Here is a 19,956-nt window from a genome sequence, read left to right on the forward strand (position 1 = left end):
TTTTCTTTATCGTCACGGCTTCACATGTTGCATAAGACGGTGAATGTCTCCCGTTGACTAAATCAACTTCTCAGGTTCTGCAAGGCCTCCTGCCATAGCCAGATGGGTCCAGCTGGGGGTAGAAGGGTTTGGAGCATGACAGGCAACGTCCAACAGAAATGGAATACGGCCCGTAGAGTTCAAGGTGCACTTGAAATGAACGTGTGTTTCTCAGTTGTTGAGTGAAACTGAATACGTGCACACTTTTTTTTTTTTTACTGTTGAAACATGTCTTATTTCCATAATATGTAGAAAAATGCATCTGTAGAGTCACAAATGAACTTTATTTCGTTTATAATTATTATAATTTATTTAGTTTATAATCTCCATCATGCACTAAGTTAAGCTTCCAGGAAATTAAAAGAAAACATTTGGAAATTGATCTGAAAGAACATAATAATTGGAACAGAAATAAACAAGTCCATAACACTCATTCTGGAAATGTAATTTTCCCTAATACAATTTGTGTTAAGGATTCGTGAATTGTTCCATAACTTTCTGCTACACATCTGTACCATATGTGTAGCAAAGAGGAACATTCCCATCCCCAGCTATGTGTACACAAGAATTTCCTATCCATGTTTCCATAGTCAGAGTTTCACTTGCTTTGCCCTGGATTCCACAGAGGACCGTCAGTGCCTAGACTCATCAAAGGACAGATTCTCAGGAAGCTTTGATCATCCTCAGTCGGATATGCAGGAGAAAAAAATGGACGCAGTGGCTCCCCAGCAGAAACTTTAGTGAACGTAAAAATATGGGATCCATCACCCACGTGATAAAAGGAAACAATTCCGATATTCATATCCAGGAAAATCCCCACTCGGTGTAACCTGGGGCTCACCTTGAGAACAGCGGAAGGCACAGTGTGGGCAGAGAAGACATCTCCATTTCTCAAACTCACAGTCCAGAAGCCAAGATCTGGAGCCAGTTGAGTCTTCCCTCGTCGACGCACAGATTCTTTGCAAACGCCCACGTCCCAGTCTTGGCTGGACCCCAAGTCCACCTCCCAGTAATGGCGGCCAGAGGTGAACAGAGGGAATCCCAGGACACAAGTTGTACGGCTGAATCTCTCAGGTCGGGACCTCTTCTTCTGCTTGAAAAACCCACAACGGACAGTTTTCAGGTCCTCAGAAATGACGAGGTACTTGTTGGCTGTGTCAACATCCAAGGTCACATCCACTGTGGAAAGAAAAATAAGCAATTACATACACTAGACACTACAATCCACGGCTTCTGAAAAGTTCCAAATGTTTCACTCACTTTCACTTCTTTAACTCTACGCTTCTTTCCTAAGCAGAAGGTTCCTGGGGAAGATTCCCTGACCTGGATTAGATCCAATTCCATGTATAGAATGAGTGATTAAAATGGAACTAGTCTTTCTGATTCATACTGGTGTTTTCTTTACACTAATTGGATTATTTGATTAAAATATTATTTCTTCTCTTCAGTACATGATATACATGAAAAAAAGAGTCCATGGGTGTTGATTTTTCTCAAAAATTTCCAGTTGACATAGACTGTCAAAATATAGACATCAAATATACATTTGAATGATGGTGATTTGATATATTGCAGAATAATTTTGAAATAGTAAGGTAATTTTTTTTTCTTCTTTTTGCATCTACTTTCTTTGTTTAGAGTTGTCAAATAGGCAACTGCATTCCAGTTCTTTTTCATTCTCTGGAGCTATAGAAAAATACAAAGAAAACCTGCTAGGAGTCTTTGGATGAGATGGGTTAACTCTGGAAGTCAAGATAGAGGAAGGGATTCCCATAGACATGGCTAAGGATGTGCTGGGATCTTGTAGCAACTTAGACCCAGAACTGGATGGGGCAGTGCTCACGGGCCAGGTAAACTGGAGAAGTACTATGTGTTTTGGCAACATCTCCAACTAACCCTGTGATGAGGATGGGTGCATAGACCTGCCTGTCCTAATGTGACCATGTGCATAGAGCCCCAGGAGCCCCAGAAATAAACCCTCTGGACCAAAGGCCAATGACTTCACTTGGCTCCCTTATAACATGGTTCTTTGGGAGGTGCTCAGACTTCCTGACCATTGGAGAGAAATTGTGAAGGCTTGTCAAGTTTCTGTGACAGGTTTCACCATCATAAATACAGGGTTGCAGGGAGCAAGACGGAAACTCACTCAAGAAGTAAAACAAGCGGTTACTTTCCCGATGACACTGCTGGCTGGATTGTGTATCATCGCACAATCATCACACCCCGTTCACACCCAAGGACCCATGGTAGGAGGCAGGGAATGGGCGACAGGATGAGACTGTGGCGCTCTCCAATGAGCCTGGGAGGTCTGTCCTAGCATCCCGAATTAGACACGCAGCTAAGCTGTGATAATTCCCCTTTGCTCAGAATTCTGAGCCTGAATTGGGCATCTTAGGTCCAGGGCAGGGAGTGAAGCACAGGCTGCAGTGCTCAGGTCCAGACTCGGCAACAGGATTGAAACCTACAGTCACGACCGCATGCACTTTTACCATCCTTTTCCCTGGGGGGCTTGTGCTCTAAGTATTCCTTGTCCATACTCACTGTGCATAGAATCACCTGGGGCTTTTTTTTTTTTTTTTTTTTTGTGCGGTACGCGGGCCTCTCACAGTTGTGGCCTCTCCCGTTGCGGAGCAACAGGCTCCAGACGCGCAAGCTCAGAGGCCATGGCTCACGGGCCCAGCCGCTCCACGGCATGTGGGATCTTCCCGGACCGGGGCACGAACCCGTGTCCCCTGCATCGGCAGGCGGACTCTCAACCACTGCGCCACCAGGGAAGCCCCACCTGGGGCTTTTAAGCAGTGCATATCTCTGGGCCTCGCTACCTGAAGAGTTCAGATTCACTAGATGCAGGGGCCTGTTACTCAAAGTGTGGGCCATGAACCTGCTCTAGCAGCACCACCGGAGCTCAAGTCAGAAATCCAGATTCTCAGGTCAGCCCAGCGTTCAAGAAGAGGAAGCTACATTTACACTGGATGGTCAGGGAACTCATACATCCTCAAATCTGAAAAACCATGTTGTGTTGCAGTGCCGCCCAAAGAAACGCAGTGAGAGCCCCGTGTGGATTTTAAATTTTCTCACATGTTTAAAAATAACCATCAGGTATAATTGATTTTAATAATACATTCCATATCCTCCAATATATCCAAATCTGATTTCTGCTTGTGGCAATCGCCACGTTTCAAGTGATCAGGAGCTGCCAGTGGCCACTGGAAATATTCCAATGTATCTAATATTGGATAGCACAGGACTAGGGCATGGCCTGAATGTTATCTTTTCTTAAAAATCTACAGGTAGAACACTCTTGCACTGCTGGTGGGAATGTGAATTGGTACAGCCACTATGGAGAACAGTATGGAGATTCCTTAAAAAGCTACAAACAGAACTACCATATGACCCAGCAATCCCACTACTGGGCCTATACCCTGAGAAAACCATAATTCAAAAAGAGTCATGTACCAAAATGGTCACTGCAGCTCTATTTACAATAGCCAGGACATGGAAGCAACCTAAGTGTCCATCGACAGATGAATGGATAAAGAAGATGTGGCACATATATACAATGGAATATTACTCAGCCATAAAAAGAAACGAAATTGAGTTATTTGTAGTGAGGTGGATGGACCTAGAGTCTGTCATACAGAGTGAAGTAAGTCAGAAAGAAAAAGACAAATACCGTATGCTAACACATATATATGGAATCTAAGAAAAAAAAATGTCATGAAGAACCTAGGGGTAAGACAGGAATAAAGACACAGACCTACTAGAGAATGGACTTGAGGATATGGGGAGGGGGAAGGGTAAGCTGTGAAAAAGTGAGAGAGTGGCATGGACATATCTACACTACCAAATGTAAAATAGATAGCTAGTGGGAAGCAGCCGCATAGCACAGGGAGATCAGCTCGGTGCTTTGTGACCACCTAGAGGGGTGGGATAGGGAGGGTGGGAGGGAGGGAGACGCAAGAGAGAAGAGATATGGGAACATATGTATATGTATAACTGATTCACTTTGTTATAAAGCAGAAACTAACACACCATTGTAAAGCAATTATACTCCAATAAAGATGTAAAAAAAAATCTACAGATGGGGGAAGCAGGGGAGGGATAAATTGGGAGATTGGGATTGACACATACACACTACTATATATAAAACAGACAACTAATAAGGACCTACTGTATAGCACAGGGAACTCTACTCAATACTCTGTAACGACCTACATGAGAAAAGAATCTAAAAAAGAGTGGATATGTGTAAATGTATAACTGATTCACTTTGCTGTACACCTGAAACTAACACAACATTGTAAATCAACTATACTCCAATACAAATTTTTATAAAGTCAACAGATAGTTCTTATCTATACTTACAGGTGAGAACAACGGTTTCTTGGAAAGAATAGAAATTTCAGGTGCCAGAATTCAGCTAGTGCCCTTATTTAGTGGAGAGCTTTTGAACAGGTGCTTTTTCCAGGGCCCTTTATGGGTTGACAGTTTGTATAGATGTCTTACCTTGGAACTTCCGCATCCTTGGGTTCATCTGGAGAACAGCTCCCAGCTGGGGCTCTAACTCCTTAACCTTTGAAACCAGAGCTCCGAGCTTGAGAGCGCGCCTGAGGTCATTCTTCTGTGAGACCACAGAGCAGTTGGGGCACAATAAACCACCCCCATCAACCTCCTTCTGCAGTGAATCGAGGCACCGGAAGCAGCAGACATATCCACATTTCAGGTACATGGGGTTTTCAAGATAATTCAGGCAAACCATACATTTACTTGCTTCCTTAAAGTGTTCAGCCATGGGTCCTCTATGGGAAAAATGCACATGAGATTGGAATTTCCATGAGTTGAATCGATACTATTCCCTGGGTCACTTTTATCTTTACATGCATAGCGATTTGAAATCATTATTACTATGTAATGAAGACATAAGTAAAAATATAAATGACTCATAGCCCCAAAGTTCTGATTTTTGAAAGGCTGTTTGGAATGAAGGACATGATTCATCCTTGGGGTATAATTTAGGTGGTAAGAGGGTTTATACTACACCTGAGCTGTCAGATATGGTGTCCACCAGCCATGTATGGCTACTGAGGTGGGGCTCATCCATATTGAAAGGTGTTATAAGTGTCAGATGCACACTCAGTTTGGAAGACATGATTAGAAAAAGACAACATAAACGATCTCCTTGAGAACTTTCAAAAGTTGATTATAAGGAAGATAAAAATCACATGATCATCTCAATAGATGCAGAAAAAGCATTTCACAAGATTCAACATCCGTTCCTGATAAAAACCCTCATCAACAGGCTATAAAGGGAACATAACTCACATAATAAAGCTCATTTACAACCAATCTACAACCAACATAATACTCAGTGGTGAAAAGCTGAAAGCCTTTCCTCTAAATTCAGGAACAAGACAAGGATGCCCGCTCTTACCACTCTATTTATCATAGTATTGGTAGTCATAGCCATAGCAATTAGACAGGAAAAAGAAATAAAAGGCATTCAGATTGGCAGGAATGTAGTTAAACTGTCACGATTTGCGGATGACATGATACTCTGTATAAAGAAACAAAGTCTCTACGTCAAAACTAATATGAATTCAGCAAAATTGTAGGATACAAGATTAATATACAGGAATCTGTTGTGTGTTTATACACTAATAATGAACTATCAGGAAGAGGAAGTAAAAAAACAATCCCATTTAAAATCCATCAAAAAAAAATACCTGGAGGAAAATAGTATTAATGAACTTATATACAAAATAGAAATAGACCCACAGACATAGAAAACAAACTTATGGTTATCAAAGGGGAAAGGGGGGGAGGGATAAAATAGGAATTTGGGATTAACATATACGCACTACTATATATAAAATAGATAACCAACAAGGACCTACTGCATAGCACAGGGAACTATACTCAATATTCTGTAATAACCTATAAGGGAAAAGAATCTGAAAAAAATAGATATATACGTGTGTATAACTGCATCACTTTGCTGCACACCTGAAACTAACACAACACTGTAAATCAACTATACTTCAATTTTAAAAAAAGAAAGAAAAAAAGAATTATTAACAGCAAAACAAAACACCTGGGAATGATCTTAACCAAAGAGGTGACAGACCTATACTCTGAAAACTATAAAACACTGATGAAGGAAATTGAAGGTGATTCAAAGGAATGGCAAGATATCCAAAGCTCTTGGACTGCAAGAATTAATATTATTAAAATGGCCATATTACTAAATGCAACCTACAGATTTAATGAAATCTTTACAAAATACCCTTGATACTTTTCACAGAACTAGAACATATAATTCTAAAATTTTATGGAACCATAAAAGACCTGAAATTGCAAAAGCAATCTTGAGAAAAAAGATAACGCTGGGGACATAACCCTCCCAGACTTCAGACTATACTACAAAGCTACAGTAATAAAAACACCATGGTACTGGCACAAAAACAGATACAGAGATCAACGGAGCAAAATAGAGAGCCCAGAAAAAGACCTACACACCCCTGGCCAGTTAATCTACTACAAAGGAGGAAGGAATATACAATAGAGAAAAGACAGTCTCTTCAACAAGTGGTGCTGGGAAAACCAGACAGCTGCATGTAAAACAATGAGATTAGAACATTCCCTCACACCATACACAAAAATAAATTCAAAATGCTTTAAAGACTTGAATATAAGACCTGAAACCATAAAACTCCTAGAATTGAACACAGGCAGAACATTCTTTGACATAAATTGTAGCAACATTTTCTTGGATCAGTTTCCCAAGGCAAAAGAAATAAAAGCAAAAATAAAGAAATGGGACCTAATTAAACTTAAAAGCTTTTGTACAGCAAAGGAAACCATCAACAAAATGAAAAGACAACATAAGGAATGGGAGAAACTGTTTGTAACTGATGCAACTGACAAGGGGTTAATATCTAAAATATACAAGTTATATAACTCAATATCAAAAACCAAAAAAACCCAATCAAAAATGGGCAGATGATCTGAATAGATACTTTCCAAAGAAGACATACAGATGGCCATCCAGAACATGAAAAGATGCTCTGCGGCGAGCCGCTTCTGACCAGCAGAATGACGAGTCACCACACGCAAGATTCTTCTCGTATCACACTTTATTGGAGCACAGCTTGGTTAAAGAAAGATGGAAGGAAGACCCTATGCAGCAGAATATGGCAGGCTTTATACTGGCCAGAAGGTCCACACAACAGCCCTGGATTGGTGTGTGTCAGTACATGTGACACTACATTGCTACGCCTACAATCCACGGGATGCACGCGTGGCGCCTTACGCGGCACTCCCGGGTAGTGCAAGCAAGATGCAAAAATGTGATTTCGCCTTCCTCTGGACCAAGAATCCAGCTCCTTCCTGGCGGCGTCCCACATCTCCCCCTTTTTCTTTATGTCCTTAGACCACACGACGGTCGCCCGTACAAGTCTTGCCCCCAAGGGGACATGGCTGTTCAAGGGCTATTGTCATGGGCGGCAGAAATCACCCTCCCATAGTGCAATGCTGCTTACAGCGCGGGGTGCAAGGGCTGATTTCAGGCAGAGGCTCCCACTAGGAGTGCAATGGCTCATGGCCATCCTGTGCAGGGGCAACCACTAGGACTTGTTTAGCAGGGAGATCCAGGCACCGGCAGGCTGGCCGTTTTCAATGGCCACCAAGGCTTGCATCAACATGATCTTCTGTGTGTGTGACTTACGTTTCAGACGACACACCAACCACAGGCACAGTGCGATCCCCACTGCACAAAGGATGCCAAAAGCCCCCATGCCTACCCATTCTTTAAAGAAAAGAAAAGTAGAGGATAGCCATGAAGCAAAATTCCCAAAAGAAACAGGGTGTAACTCGGTAGTATTAAGATGAATAATCTGTAATCGTTGTTCAAACAGCAGTCTCTCTGCTTCTTCGGACCAATTTCCTTTTAAATATTCTCCAATCAATTTACTTTGGTTCAAGCGTCCTATAATTTTATAGGGAGTAACACAAAGATGATTAAATTTAGCAACACAACCAAGCTGAAGCATATCATACAATTCTTCAAAGGCATCCTCCAGCAAATCCATCCGTTGATTCAAAGACAAAATGCCAGCATGTAAATGTGTATTAAAACGATTCTGATTTTCTAATGCTAGCGACGTTTGCTTTACTATACCATTAATTACAGCAGCTGATTGTACCTGATTTACCATTGCTGCAGCAGCAGTGGCGGCCGCCGTCACAGAAGCAGTTAAGGCAATTATAAGTGCAGCAGTAATCCCAAGATCCCGCCGCTGCCTCACCAAATTAACTAATGGAAAAGTAGCGGGATCTGCCTTAACTGGAATGGGAACAAATGTAGGTATACGTAGTACTACAGCAGTCTGCACGATTGTTCCATTCCAACATTGTGAAATCCAGCAAGAAACGCCCTTATTACATCCTTCTGTATCATTAGACAATAAAAACATAAAAGGGGGTTGTACACATATCACAGCTGCAGGCTTGGAATAATTATACAAAGAATTTAGTATATTACGTAATTTCAATTTATATATTTGACTTTTATTAGCTACTTTTAAATTAGTTAATTTAACCTCCCCGCTTACATTATACAAGGTGCCATTACTAGAATAAATCATGGCCAACGCAGAAAGATCCATGCTAGCGCCAGCATCATTAGTCACAACCCAAGAATAAAACGGCCACCCTTCAGAATACCAGGTAACATTAGAAGCATTACATTCTTTCCTGCCCACAAAAGACTTTATATTAAATGATAATCGAAAACCATGGGCAACTTGCAACGATGCAAAATCCTTACCAGCACAAGATGTGAATACCGGAGGGTACCTAACATTTGGAACACAGGATAAAAAACTTAACGTGTTATTTCCCCTGGTCTGATTAACTTTTTTATTCCTTACAGGAATCACTCCATCATGATAAAATAATAAAGTAGTCACATTCATTAACTCTGAGCCATTTGCTCCATCACCTGAGCCAGATTGAGCACCTAAAGATATTTTGGATAGGGCTTCAGACAGCATATTAAACGGCATTTGATTATGTTTCAATGGATTATCCCAGGCAACAAGTCTTTTCCATAACAAGCCTATACAGCTTACATTCAAATCCCAACTAAAACAAAGGGTTCTATTAATTCTAACAGAACTGCCATTATATGATATCCAATCCATATTCTGTGGATCTATACAAGGAGTATGCATAGAGCAATCACTAGCATATAAAATTGGGAGTACTCGACTCTTAGCATGGACTGGCATAGGTACCGGCCAGGTTCTACTTATTCCCCAAAAGGTGTCTTCCATAGTCTGCATTGCTCCCCACAGGCAGCATAGTAGAAATAACTGTCGTAGAAAGGCCATCAGTCTTCAACTGTTCTAGTACAACGTACCGGCACCCAAACTGGTTCTTGACCCTGCGGGGAAACACATAAGGACCCCCTAGATCGTGTAATAACATCATCCGGGCCTCTCCAGGTATTGGTTAAAACATCTTTCCACATAACTTTCCCATAATCCTGCAACTCCCGCACCAAATGGCGATCAGCCGCAGTACTAGCTTCAATACCCTCTTGTAAAAAATTTATTGTATATAGGGCAAGCGAAATTCTTTGTTTTGGAGTACAGCCTTCAGCAATTCCCCCTTTTTGTTTAAGTAAAACAGTTTTAAGATTTCTATGAGCACGCTCAATAATACCTTGTCCCTGAGGATTATAGGGTATACCCGTAACATGGGAAATACCCATACGCTGACAAAATTGTGCAAATGATTTTGCAGTATATGCAGGGCCATTATCTGTTTTTAATTGTAATGGTTTGCCCCATGCAGCCCAGGCCTCCAGACAGTGAGTAATTACATGCTGTACTCGTTCTCCAGCTAACGGAGTGGCATGAAGCACGCCAGAGCAAGTGTCAATAGAAACATGAATATACTGTAACTTTCCAAAAGAGGAAAAATGAGTTACATCCATTTGCCACAAACTATTCGGAAGCAATCCACGAGGATTAACCCCAACAGGAGAAACAGGTGTAAAGGTTACGCAGACAGGGCATTGCTTCACAATCTTTCGAGCAGCGGCACGGGAAATAAAAAACTTTTTCCGAAGTACCACAGAAGAAACATGATATAAAGCATGAAATTCTTGGGCCTGCAAAAGGGGATCCAAAATGGGAAAAGCACGAGTTGCCAAATCTACTTGCGCATTAGCGGATGCCATTGGTCCAGGCAATAAACTATGTGCACGTATATGAGTAATATAAAAGGGATTTACGCGCTGCAAAATACAAGCGCGTAATTTTACTAACAAAGGAGCTATAATGCTTGAGGGTTTAATAAAAGAAACTAATTCTAAATTTTTAACAGCATTCACCACATATAATGAATCCGAAACCAAATTAAAAGGCTGAGGAAACCTATTAAATACCGTTAATACTACTTCACACTCAACCAATTGAGGGGTATTAAGACAAAAATTTAAAATCACGGGGTCATTACCCTCTACCATATAAGCACCTTTTCCTGACTTAGAACCATCAGTATAAATGGTCAATGCATCCTTTAAAGGAGCTGAAGCAGTTATCCTGGGAAACAATATGGGATGATTTATTACAAATTTCAATAATTCACTTTTAGGCAAATGATTATCAAAAACATTAGGAAACATACATGCAAGAATAGACCACTCAGTCACAGTAGCTATCAAAACTTCCATTTGCTCTTTAGTATAAGGTATAATCAATTTATCAGGCATCACTGCAAAGCAACTCAAGCACTGTTTAATGCCTAAAATAGCTACTTCAGCAACCATGGAAGGATAATAAGTTAATGTTCGTAATCCAAGAGATCTAGTATGGATCCATAATAAAGGTCCATCCTGCCATAATACAGCAGTAGGAAATCCAAAAGTTGGCAAAACACATAACCAAAGGGGAAGGGATGGATTAAATCTAATCAATTGTGCAGCACTCATTGCTTGTTCCACTTTGGATAAGGCCGTAACAGCTTCTGGCGTTAAACTTCGGGGAGAAAGAAGATCGGAATCTCCTTCTAAAATGCGAAATAAAGGCATCAAATCATGACGGGTTAACTTTAAATAAGGACGTAACCAGTTTATATCACCTAATAATTTTTGAAAATCATTCAAAGTTCGTAAATGCTCAGTCCTAATTATCAATTTCTGTGGCAAAATTGTATGATTAGAAATCCGCGCCCCCAAAAACTGTGTTACGTCACCCCTCTGAATTTTCTCAGGAGCAAGATATAATCCTTTCTCTTGCAAGCATTGCACTAGCACAGTCAAAGCATGTTCCAAATCTTCCATAATAGGAGCAGCTAGCAATATATCATCCATATAATGAATGATACGTAAAGATGGACACAATTTTCGAAGGGGCTGCAAAGCGGTATCCACATATAACTGACACATAGTAGGGCTATTTGCCATTCCTTGAGGTAACACAATCCACTGATACCGCTTATCCGGGTATTCATGATTCACCGTTGGCAAAGTAAAAGCAAAACGCTCCCTATCATTTTTATGTAAAGGGATAGAAAAGAAACAATCTTTAATATCTACCACTATAATCGGCCAATCCCTAGGAAGAGTGGACAAAACCGGTAAACCACGCTGAATAGGTCCCATTAATTGCATCTGCTGATTGATGGCGCGCAAATCATGCAGTAATCGCCATTTACCAGATTTTTTCTTAATTACAAAAATAGGGGTATTCCAAGGGGAAGTAGACTCCTCTAAATGTCCCAAATGTATCTGTTCTGTAACCAATTGTGTGGCTGCCAATAATTTTTCTCGGGATAAAGGCCACTGAGGAACCCAAACAGGGTCAAAAGTCATCCAAGTAATAGGAATCATAGACTCAGTGGCCCCTAAGAAAAACCCAAGCCTGCCCGATCTCTTTTTTGAATCAATTCTAAAGGGGATTGTATACCTTGTAACCGCTGGCCTAGGCCTCTGTCGGGAACATAACCTTGCTTCAGCATTATTTTCTGGGCTGCTTCAGAATAATCATTGGTCAATGCCAACTTCATTTGAGATTGAACATCTCGGCCCCACAAATTAAAAGGCAACCCATCTACTACAAAAGGCTGAAAACAACCACGATGCTTCTCAAATTTCCAAGTCAACAATTTTAAACTAAGATTAGGTGTTTTAGCATATCCCAAACCCTGCAGAGTTTGTGAAGACTGTTGAAGGGGCCATGCTTTTGGCCAATCTTGTTGGGTAATAATACTACGATCAGCTCCAGTATCTACAAGGCCTACAAATTTACGGCCCTCAATCCATAAAGTCATCATTGGCCGATCATCAAGAGACAAGGAAAGAAAAGCTGAATCAATGCCTGATGACCCAAATCCATGAGAGCCCCGTTCAGTGGGCAAAGAGGGATATTTATCATGGCAAGAGGGTGAAATTAAAAGTTGCACAATACGATCACCAGGGGCAATAACTATTATTCCCCTAGGCGATTGACATAACACCTTTATATTACCTGTATAATCAGAATCAATTACCCCTGGGGAAACTATCAAACCTTTCAAGGTGCAGGAAGAACGGCCCAACACTAATCCTACCGTGCCCTTGGGTAATGGTCCATGCATATCTGAATCTATAGGCTGAATGCCCATATTGGCTGTCAATACCATTCGGGAGGTGGCACGGAGGTCCAGCCCTGCGGAGCCTGCCGTGGCTCGCCGCGGGGCTTGGGTGGCTGCAAGTTCACATTCTCGTGGGCCCCAAAAATTTTCGGGCCCTGAGACCGTGGGCCCATTAACCCGTTTTTTGACTGGGCATTACCAAAGGTTGGTTGAAGGCTCTTGGATTGAATTAGGGGCGGTAAAGGCTGGCCATTAATATCCTTCACAGATTTGCATTCATTAGCCCAATGCTTCCCCTTCTTGCATCTTGGACATGTCCCAGGAGGGCGTGTCGACTGGGACGTCTTAGGTTTAGCTCCTAACATTCTACATTGTTTCTTTAAATGTCCTGGTTTTCCACAATGGAAACAATTCCCAGACCGCACAGGATCTTGCATGCCTTTAGCAGCTGCCATTACCGCAGCGGCAAGCCCTGCATTAGACAAAGGGCCTCCAATCTCCCTGCAAGCTTTCATCCACACTTCAATGTCCTTTCCTTTAAAAGGTGTAATGGCTCGGCGGCATTCTTTTGTACATTGTTCATAAACAAGTTGTTTCACTAGAGGCATCGCCTCATCCACATTACCAAAAATTCTTCCCGCCGCTTCCATCATCCGGGCTACAAAATCAGAAAATGGCTCTGTGCCTCCCTGTATTATTTTTGTTAAATTCCCTGACACCTCCCCTTTATTTGGGAGGGCTCGCCAAGCACGCATATTAATCTCATTTATTTGATTATAAACTTGTACAGGGAACATAGTCTGATTATTTATCCACTGTCCTTGTCCTAATAACATATCTACATTCCAGGCAGGCTGCCCATTGGCAGCATTTTCCCTCGCTTGGCTGTGAGCCAAATCAGAAACAATAGCCTTCCAGTCTAAATATTGCCCCATCGTTAAACACGCACGAGCAATATCTTGCCAATCAGTAGGGGTCAAGGCATTTCTTGTAAGCCGTTGCAAAAGCATAATAGTATAATTAGCAGAAATGCCATCTCGTTTGGAAGCTTCTGCAAGATCTCTAATTAATTTATGATCTATCATATCATAATATCGCTGGCGTGTAGCCGGGTCTTCAAATACTGGAAATGCATTAGACAAAGAAGAAGGAACTTGGAACCAAGCCTCGCGGGGAATAAAAGTACATTTCGGGGAAGGAATGGAAGGCGCAGAACGCCTAGGTTGAGCAACACTCCCTGCCTGAGGTCGAGAAGGGGGCAAAGCCCCAAAAGGGCCATAACGCTCCTCCTCATATTTTGCAGCAGCTTCTGCCAAATCCGCAGCGTCGCCGGGATCCAGCTCCTCATCATCTGATAAATACATGGCTTGCAAGCCAGACAATAGCGGATACAATGGTTCTCGCCCAGTCTCTTGGGCGTCTGGTTGTTTAGATTTTAACTTTTTCTTAACACACACTTCCTCCTTATTATCTACTAATTCTACTTTTGTAGGCCTATCATCTGTAGCCTTATGACTGCCTGCTTCGGAAGCACTATCTTGATATGACCGCAAAACTTGCGTCGCTTGTTTCACTATGTCTGTACACTTTCCCTCCTTCAGGCAAGATCGAACTAAATTCCACAAAGGGAAAGTCCCACAGCACAGCTTACCCTCCTCATGAAAACGGTGCAAATCCTTTCCTAATTTCTCCCATGAAGGGATAGTCAAAGTACCCGAAACTCCAAACCATGGCGCTGCTTGATCTATATCATTCAGTAAACGGCCAATAGTCTTGTGAGATAACATCAACCCCCGATCCCGTAAAAGTGCCTGTATCGGCTCATAAAAATTTGCCGTGGGGTTAACATGAGTATTCCCCATTATGTACTTTTACTGACTTTCACACCATTACACACACACAACAAGACAGTGCAAGGCACAAAAGCTACGTACCGGCAAAATTACCGGTTCACTCCGTGTGTCGAGTTCTGAATCGGTCCTCCATGCAGGGCGCAACGAAGTTCCCGGGTTTCGGCACCACTTGCGGCGAGCCGCTTCTGACAGCAGAATGACGAGTCACCACACGCAAGATTCTTCTCGTATCACACTTTATTGGAGCACAGCTTGGTTAAAGAAAGATGGAAGGAAGACCCTATGCAGCAGAATATGGCAGGCTTTATACTGGCCAGAAGGTCCACACAACAGCCCTGGATTGGTGTGTGTCAGTACATGTGACACTACATTGCTACGCCTACAATCCACGGGATGCACGCGTGGCGCCTTACGCGGCACTCCCGGGTAGTGCAAGCAAGATGCAAAAATGTGATTTCGCCTTCCTCTGGACCAAGAATCCAGCTCCTTCCTGGCGGCGTCCCACAATGCTCAACATTGCTAATCAGAGAAATGAAAATCAAAACTGCAACAAGATATCACCTTAACACCAGTCAGAATGGCCATAACCAAAAAGTCTACAAATAACAAATGTTGGAGAGGATGTGGAGAAAAGACAATACTTGTACACTGTTAGTGGGAATGTAAATTGGTGCAGCCACTGTGGAGAACAGTATGGAGGTTCCTTAAAAAACTAAAAATAGAGCTACCATATGATGCAGCGACCCCCCTCCTGGGCATATATCCAGAAAAAATGAAAACTCTAATTTGAAAAGATACATGCACACCAATGTTAATAGCAGCATTATTTAAAATAGCCAAGACATGGGTGCAACCTAAGTGCCCATCAACAGATGATTGGATTAAGAAGATGTGAATATATCTAATATAATGGAATCCACTCAACCATAAAAAAAAGTAAAATACTTCCATTTGCATTAATGTCAATGGACCTAGAGATTATTATGCATAGTGAAATACGTCAGACAGAGAAAGACATATACTGTATAGCACTTATATGTGGAATGTAAAAAATAATACAAATGAATGTTTATGCAAAATAGAAACAGGCTTGCAGATATAGAAAACAATTGTGTGGTAACCAAAGGGGAGAGGGCAGGGTGGAGGGCAGTGCTATGCGATTAACAGATAGAAATCACTATACGTAAAACTTATAAAACAACAAGGATATATTGTATACAGGGATATACACCCATTATCTTGTAATAACCTATAATGGAGAATAATCTGCAAAAATACTGAATCACTATGCTGTACCTCAAAGTAACACAATATTGAAAATCAACTATTCTTCACTAAAAAATAATTGTAATGAGGATGTTAGTGTCAATGCAAGTAAATAAAGATTAGTTTGTCTTTTAAAATAAGAAAGCTGATGTTGCAATGATTACATTTTGCCTTTTAAAATTGATTAGTTTGATTCTCCTTTGTTTATGTGGATACTAGGAAATGAATTATAATCACATCTGTGGGTCACCTTGTATTTCTCCTGGACAGCGCTGGTCTAGACCCACACACCCTCCAACTCCCCACCTGTCCAACCTGCATGTGGCAAAAACTCACAGCAGAACTTGAGAGGTGGAATAAGTCTGTGGCTGAAACTTCATTCATCTCTCACAGAGTCTGCCAAGCCCTGATTAGACTCAGGATAATGAAGATGTTATTATTTCTCCAACCCGAGTATTGAACATCTAAGTTCTGCCTATTCTCCCATCAGAGGCCCTTGTGCCTCCCGGTGCACATGCTGTGCTTGGGTTGAGTTGGCCTCAGATAACACTTGCTGAATTAATAAATCACTCCATTCCTGATACCTTGCTTTCTTTTTTTTTTTTTGGTGGTACGCGGGCCTCTCACTGCTGTGACCCCTCCCGTTGCGGAGCACAGGCTCCGGACGCGCAGGCCCAGCGGCCACGGCCCACGGGCCCACGGGCCCAGCCGCTCAGCGGTATGCGGGATCCTCCCGGGCCGGGGCACGAACCCGCGTCCCCTGCATCGGCAGGCAGACTCACAACCACTGCGCCACCAGGGAAGCCCACCTTGCTTTCTTATATTTGCCTTTTGTAGAAAATTGAGAAGTAAAAACAAAATCCCATAAGACAGGCTCACCTCTGCTCAACGAGGTCCAGCTGCTTCCCCTGACTGCTCAGTTCTGGAGTGAGATCCACCGAAAGGGGCTTTTTCTTAGAGGCGGCCCCTCCCATCTCACTCCCGTCCTGCCTCTCTTCATTCATCCAATCAGGTTGTGATTTAATTCTGGCATTAGTGAGATTTTTTTTCCCCTCCAGTCTTAAAGAGATTAACACACACACAAGAGATAATTGTATATTGAAAGTGTTATTTTTAAACTAATACGAACCAAATTTTGCCATATTATCATTCTAGTTTAGATCTCGAGTATTCTGTCTGTTGATGATAAGAATTGGAATTAGGGTTGAAGGTAATAGAACATTGCCATCATGATTAATCCTAAAACAAATGGACTAGTTTTAATTTTTTTTTTTAATTTTTATTGGAGTATAGCTGCTTTACAATGGTGCGTTAGCTTCTGCTGTACTGCAAAGTGAATCAGCTTTACGTATACATATATCCCCTCCTTGATCTTTGGAGTAAAATCTCCCATTTTGATTAAGAGAATTAATTAAACTACTTAGGAATCGTCCCTAAAATCGAACTCCCTAGACCACAGTCATTTCTTCAAAAGAGTGTTTTCTGCATTAGTGTGAAGATGCTTGCTTAGAAGGTTGGTAAACAATCCTCAAAACTGTTCCCTGACAATTAGAATAGAACCTTCATGGCTGACTATGTTAGTTACAAAAAAAAGGGATAGTTGCAAGTTACTATATAATATTACTATTTTTGTTACTTCACAATATATATGAACTGAGATACATTTCTTTTTAAAAATATTCAGGGGACTTCACCGGCGGTCCAGTGGTTAGGACTCTGTGCTTCCACTTCAGGGGGAACGGGTTCGATCCCTGGTCGGGGAACTAAGATCCTGCATGCTGCGTGGCTCGGCCAAAAAAAAAAAAAAAAAAAAAATTCAGGGCTTCGCTGGTGGCGCAGTGGTTAAGAATCCGCCTGCCGATGCAGGGGACACGGGTTCGAGCCCTGGTCCGGGAAGATCCCACATGCCGCAGAGCAACTAAGCCTGTGCACCACAACTACTGAGCCCGCGTGCCACAACTACTGAAGCCCGCGCCCCTAGAGCCTGTGCTCCGCAATAAGAGAAGCCACTGCAATGAGAAGCCTGCGCACCGCGATGAAGAGTAGCCCCCGCTCGCCGCAACCAGAGAAAGCCTGTGCACAGCAACGAAGACCCAAAGCAGCCAAAAAAATAAATTAAATAAATAATTTTATTTTAAAAAATTCAAAAACTGTTCCCTGAGATTTTGTGTGACTCATTAGTGATGACGGTTTAAGCAGTAGATGTAAAATTGGGAGACTGTGGGATGGGTATCAGGGTGGAAGGGTTTAGATTAGATTGAGGTGATTACGTTACCATGGCTTTCATTTCATTTCCACACTAGTCATTTGATGGCATTTTCCGGATCCTCTCATTATTTCACGTCCAAAGCAGTGGCACTCTCCCTAACCAGTGCTGTCCCATCCCCTCCGGGTTCTCACTTGCTGTTCCATCACCGTTCTCCCTTCCCCGTGCCCAAGCCTGAAGGTTCATTTTTGCAGACAGGAGGATGAACCTCTGTGTCTGTTCTTGATTTGCTCACAAGGTACCTAACAATCTGCATTTTTTCTTAGATTCATAAGTATAAAGCAAAAGTCCTTGTAATTCTAATTGATGGCTATGTGGTTGATTTGGGAAATGGTGATTGGGCAGTACAGAGGGGAAAAATAAGTTCAATATTTCAAAAATAATTCTGTCACATACTTTGTATTGCTTCCTGTCTTCTGTCAAAGTGTTTCCTAATTAATTAGTTAACTATGATGAAGCAGGATCTGTGTTCACGTGAGTCATTAATTTAATCCTAGTTGGGAAGTTTAGGAAGATTTGTGTGTGAAAGTTTTAATGTCTGCAGAAAGAGCAGTAATAAACCAACTAAAATGAAAAAGGGCTATTTGGGCCATGTGGTCTGTCCATTTGTGAAAGGACTTACTTTTTCTCCACCATGGATGTGACCTTGGAGGTGGCATGGCCAATGCTCACCTCATCATTTCTGATGACCCGAGGAGCTTGTGATGTGAACATATCAAGCAGATTCAGAAAAAGCATGATGAGAGGTTCAGCTTTGAATGATGTGCCCTTGGCTTCCCTTCATTTACCTTTGGCCCCATCACAGGGAGTTGGATACGGAACCAGCCATGATTGGCTCTCAGCGGCAACGTGGACCCAGGGGTAGTCCTCAAAGGAAAGGTGAAACTTGAATATGAAAGGTTTTCTGGATGCCACCACCTCCAGCTACTCTTGACTATCAGGTCAGGGGACTATCAGGTCTGCTTGTCCTAAAGTGACCTTGAAGCCAATAGGAGCCTCAGAAGGGAACCCTCTGATACAAGAACCAAGTAATTCACCAAATCTCCCTCATGACTCAGCTCAGTGGAAGGTGCTGGGTTGTGTCTGACAATCTAAGAAGGGTTGCCAATTACAAAAACATCTAGATCACATTTCAAGCCCAAGCTGGCATGGAGGAAATTCTCATATCACAGGAGGTATTGTGGATTGGATTATGCGCCATAACATGCGTTGTATTCATCCCAGCAGGGCCACCACTGACTCTATTACCTATTAGAAGAGGCACAGAGAAGAGAGAGTGCATCCAGGGAGCCTGGCCTGGGAATCTGGTGGGCTCTGGTCTGGAATCTTGATTTTAGTGCATTACACATGCAGCCACGCTCACCTAATGCACATTAACTGTGGACCTTTCTTAAAGGCCCATCACAAACGTAATATAGAGTTAACATGTGCTTTGAATTAGGAATTATTTCCTGTTGTAAAGGTCAGCCAGTGACAGAAGCTTATGCTGCAGCGCTCAGGTCCAGAGTCTGTAACTGGACCTAAGCTCACAGCAATAGCCACCAATGCCCTTTGACCACCCTGTGCCTGGGGGCCTGGGCACTGGAGTAAATCGTTCATGTAGTGGCTGCCCACACTCACTGTGGATTACAACCACCTGGATGCGATTGTGGAAGAGAGCCAACAAAATTTAAGGAAGATAGTTGCTCCACGCTCTTCCTCACACCTGCTGGGATTTTATAACTGTATTCCACACAATGCGGTGGAAGCAGCAGGGTGCGTACCTCATCATAGACGAGCACAGAAATCAGGGCTGGTTCGTAGACCTTTTAAGAGAAGTCGTGAGACCTAGAGATTGTCATACAGAGTGAAGTAAGTCAGAGAGAGAAAGACAAATACTGTATAATATTGCTG

The 19,956-nt window shown here is 42.2% G+C and overlaps 1 protein-coding gene across 3 annotated transcripts; it reads right to left on the minus strand.

The window, feature by feature from the left end:
* Positions 1-316: 316 nt before the first annotated feature.
* Positions 317-15,008, minus strand: RFPL4A (ret finger protein like 4A). Of its 3 annotated transcripts, XM_033844596.2 has the most exons (3): positions 14,613-15,008; positions 4,546-4,838; positions 317-1,218 (listed from the first exon to the last, which is right to left on the minus strand). In XM_033844596.2, exons 2-3 carry the CDS (start codon positions 4,829-4,831, stop codon positions 638-640), a joined length of 867 nt encoding a protein of 288 aa, XP_033700487.1. In that variant the 5' UTR covers positions 4,832-4,838; positions 14,613-15,008; the 3' UTR covers positions 317-637. The 3 variants fall into 3 exon arrangements, 1 of the variants encoding a protein (XP_033700487.1); XR_012328086.1 differs by lacking the exons at positions 317-1,218; positions 4,546-4,838 and adding an exon at positions 7,607-8,023; XR_012328085.1 differs by lacking the exons at positions 317-1,218; positions 4,546-4,838 and adding an exon at positions 7,607-9,481.
* Positions 15,009-19,956: the final 4,948 nt, after the last annotated feature.

Source organism: Tursiops truncatus, chromosome 19 (genome assembly GCF_011762595.2).
Source record: "Tursiops truncatus isolate mTurTru1 chromosome 19, mTurTru1.mat.Y, whole genome shotgun sequence".
Taxonomy (NCBI): domain Eukaryota; kingdom Metazoa; phylum Chordata; class Mammalia; order Artiodactyla; family Delphinidae; genus Tursiops; species Tursiops truncatus.

Coding starts and splice junctions, on each gene's coding strand:
- RFPL4A (XM_033844596.2), bottom strand. CDS start 4,831: ATGGCTGAACACTTTAAGGAAGCAAGTAAATGTATGGTTTGCCTGAAT. Junction 1,219..4,545: donor AAGGATGCGGAAGTTCCAAG/GTAAGACATCTA, acceptor TTCTTTCCACAG/TGGATGTGACCTTGGATGTT.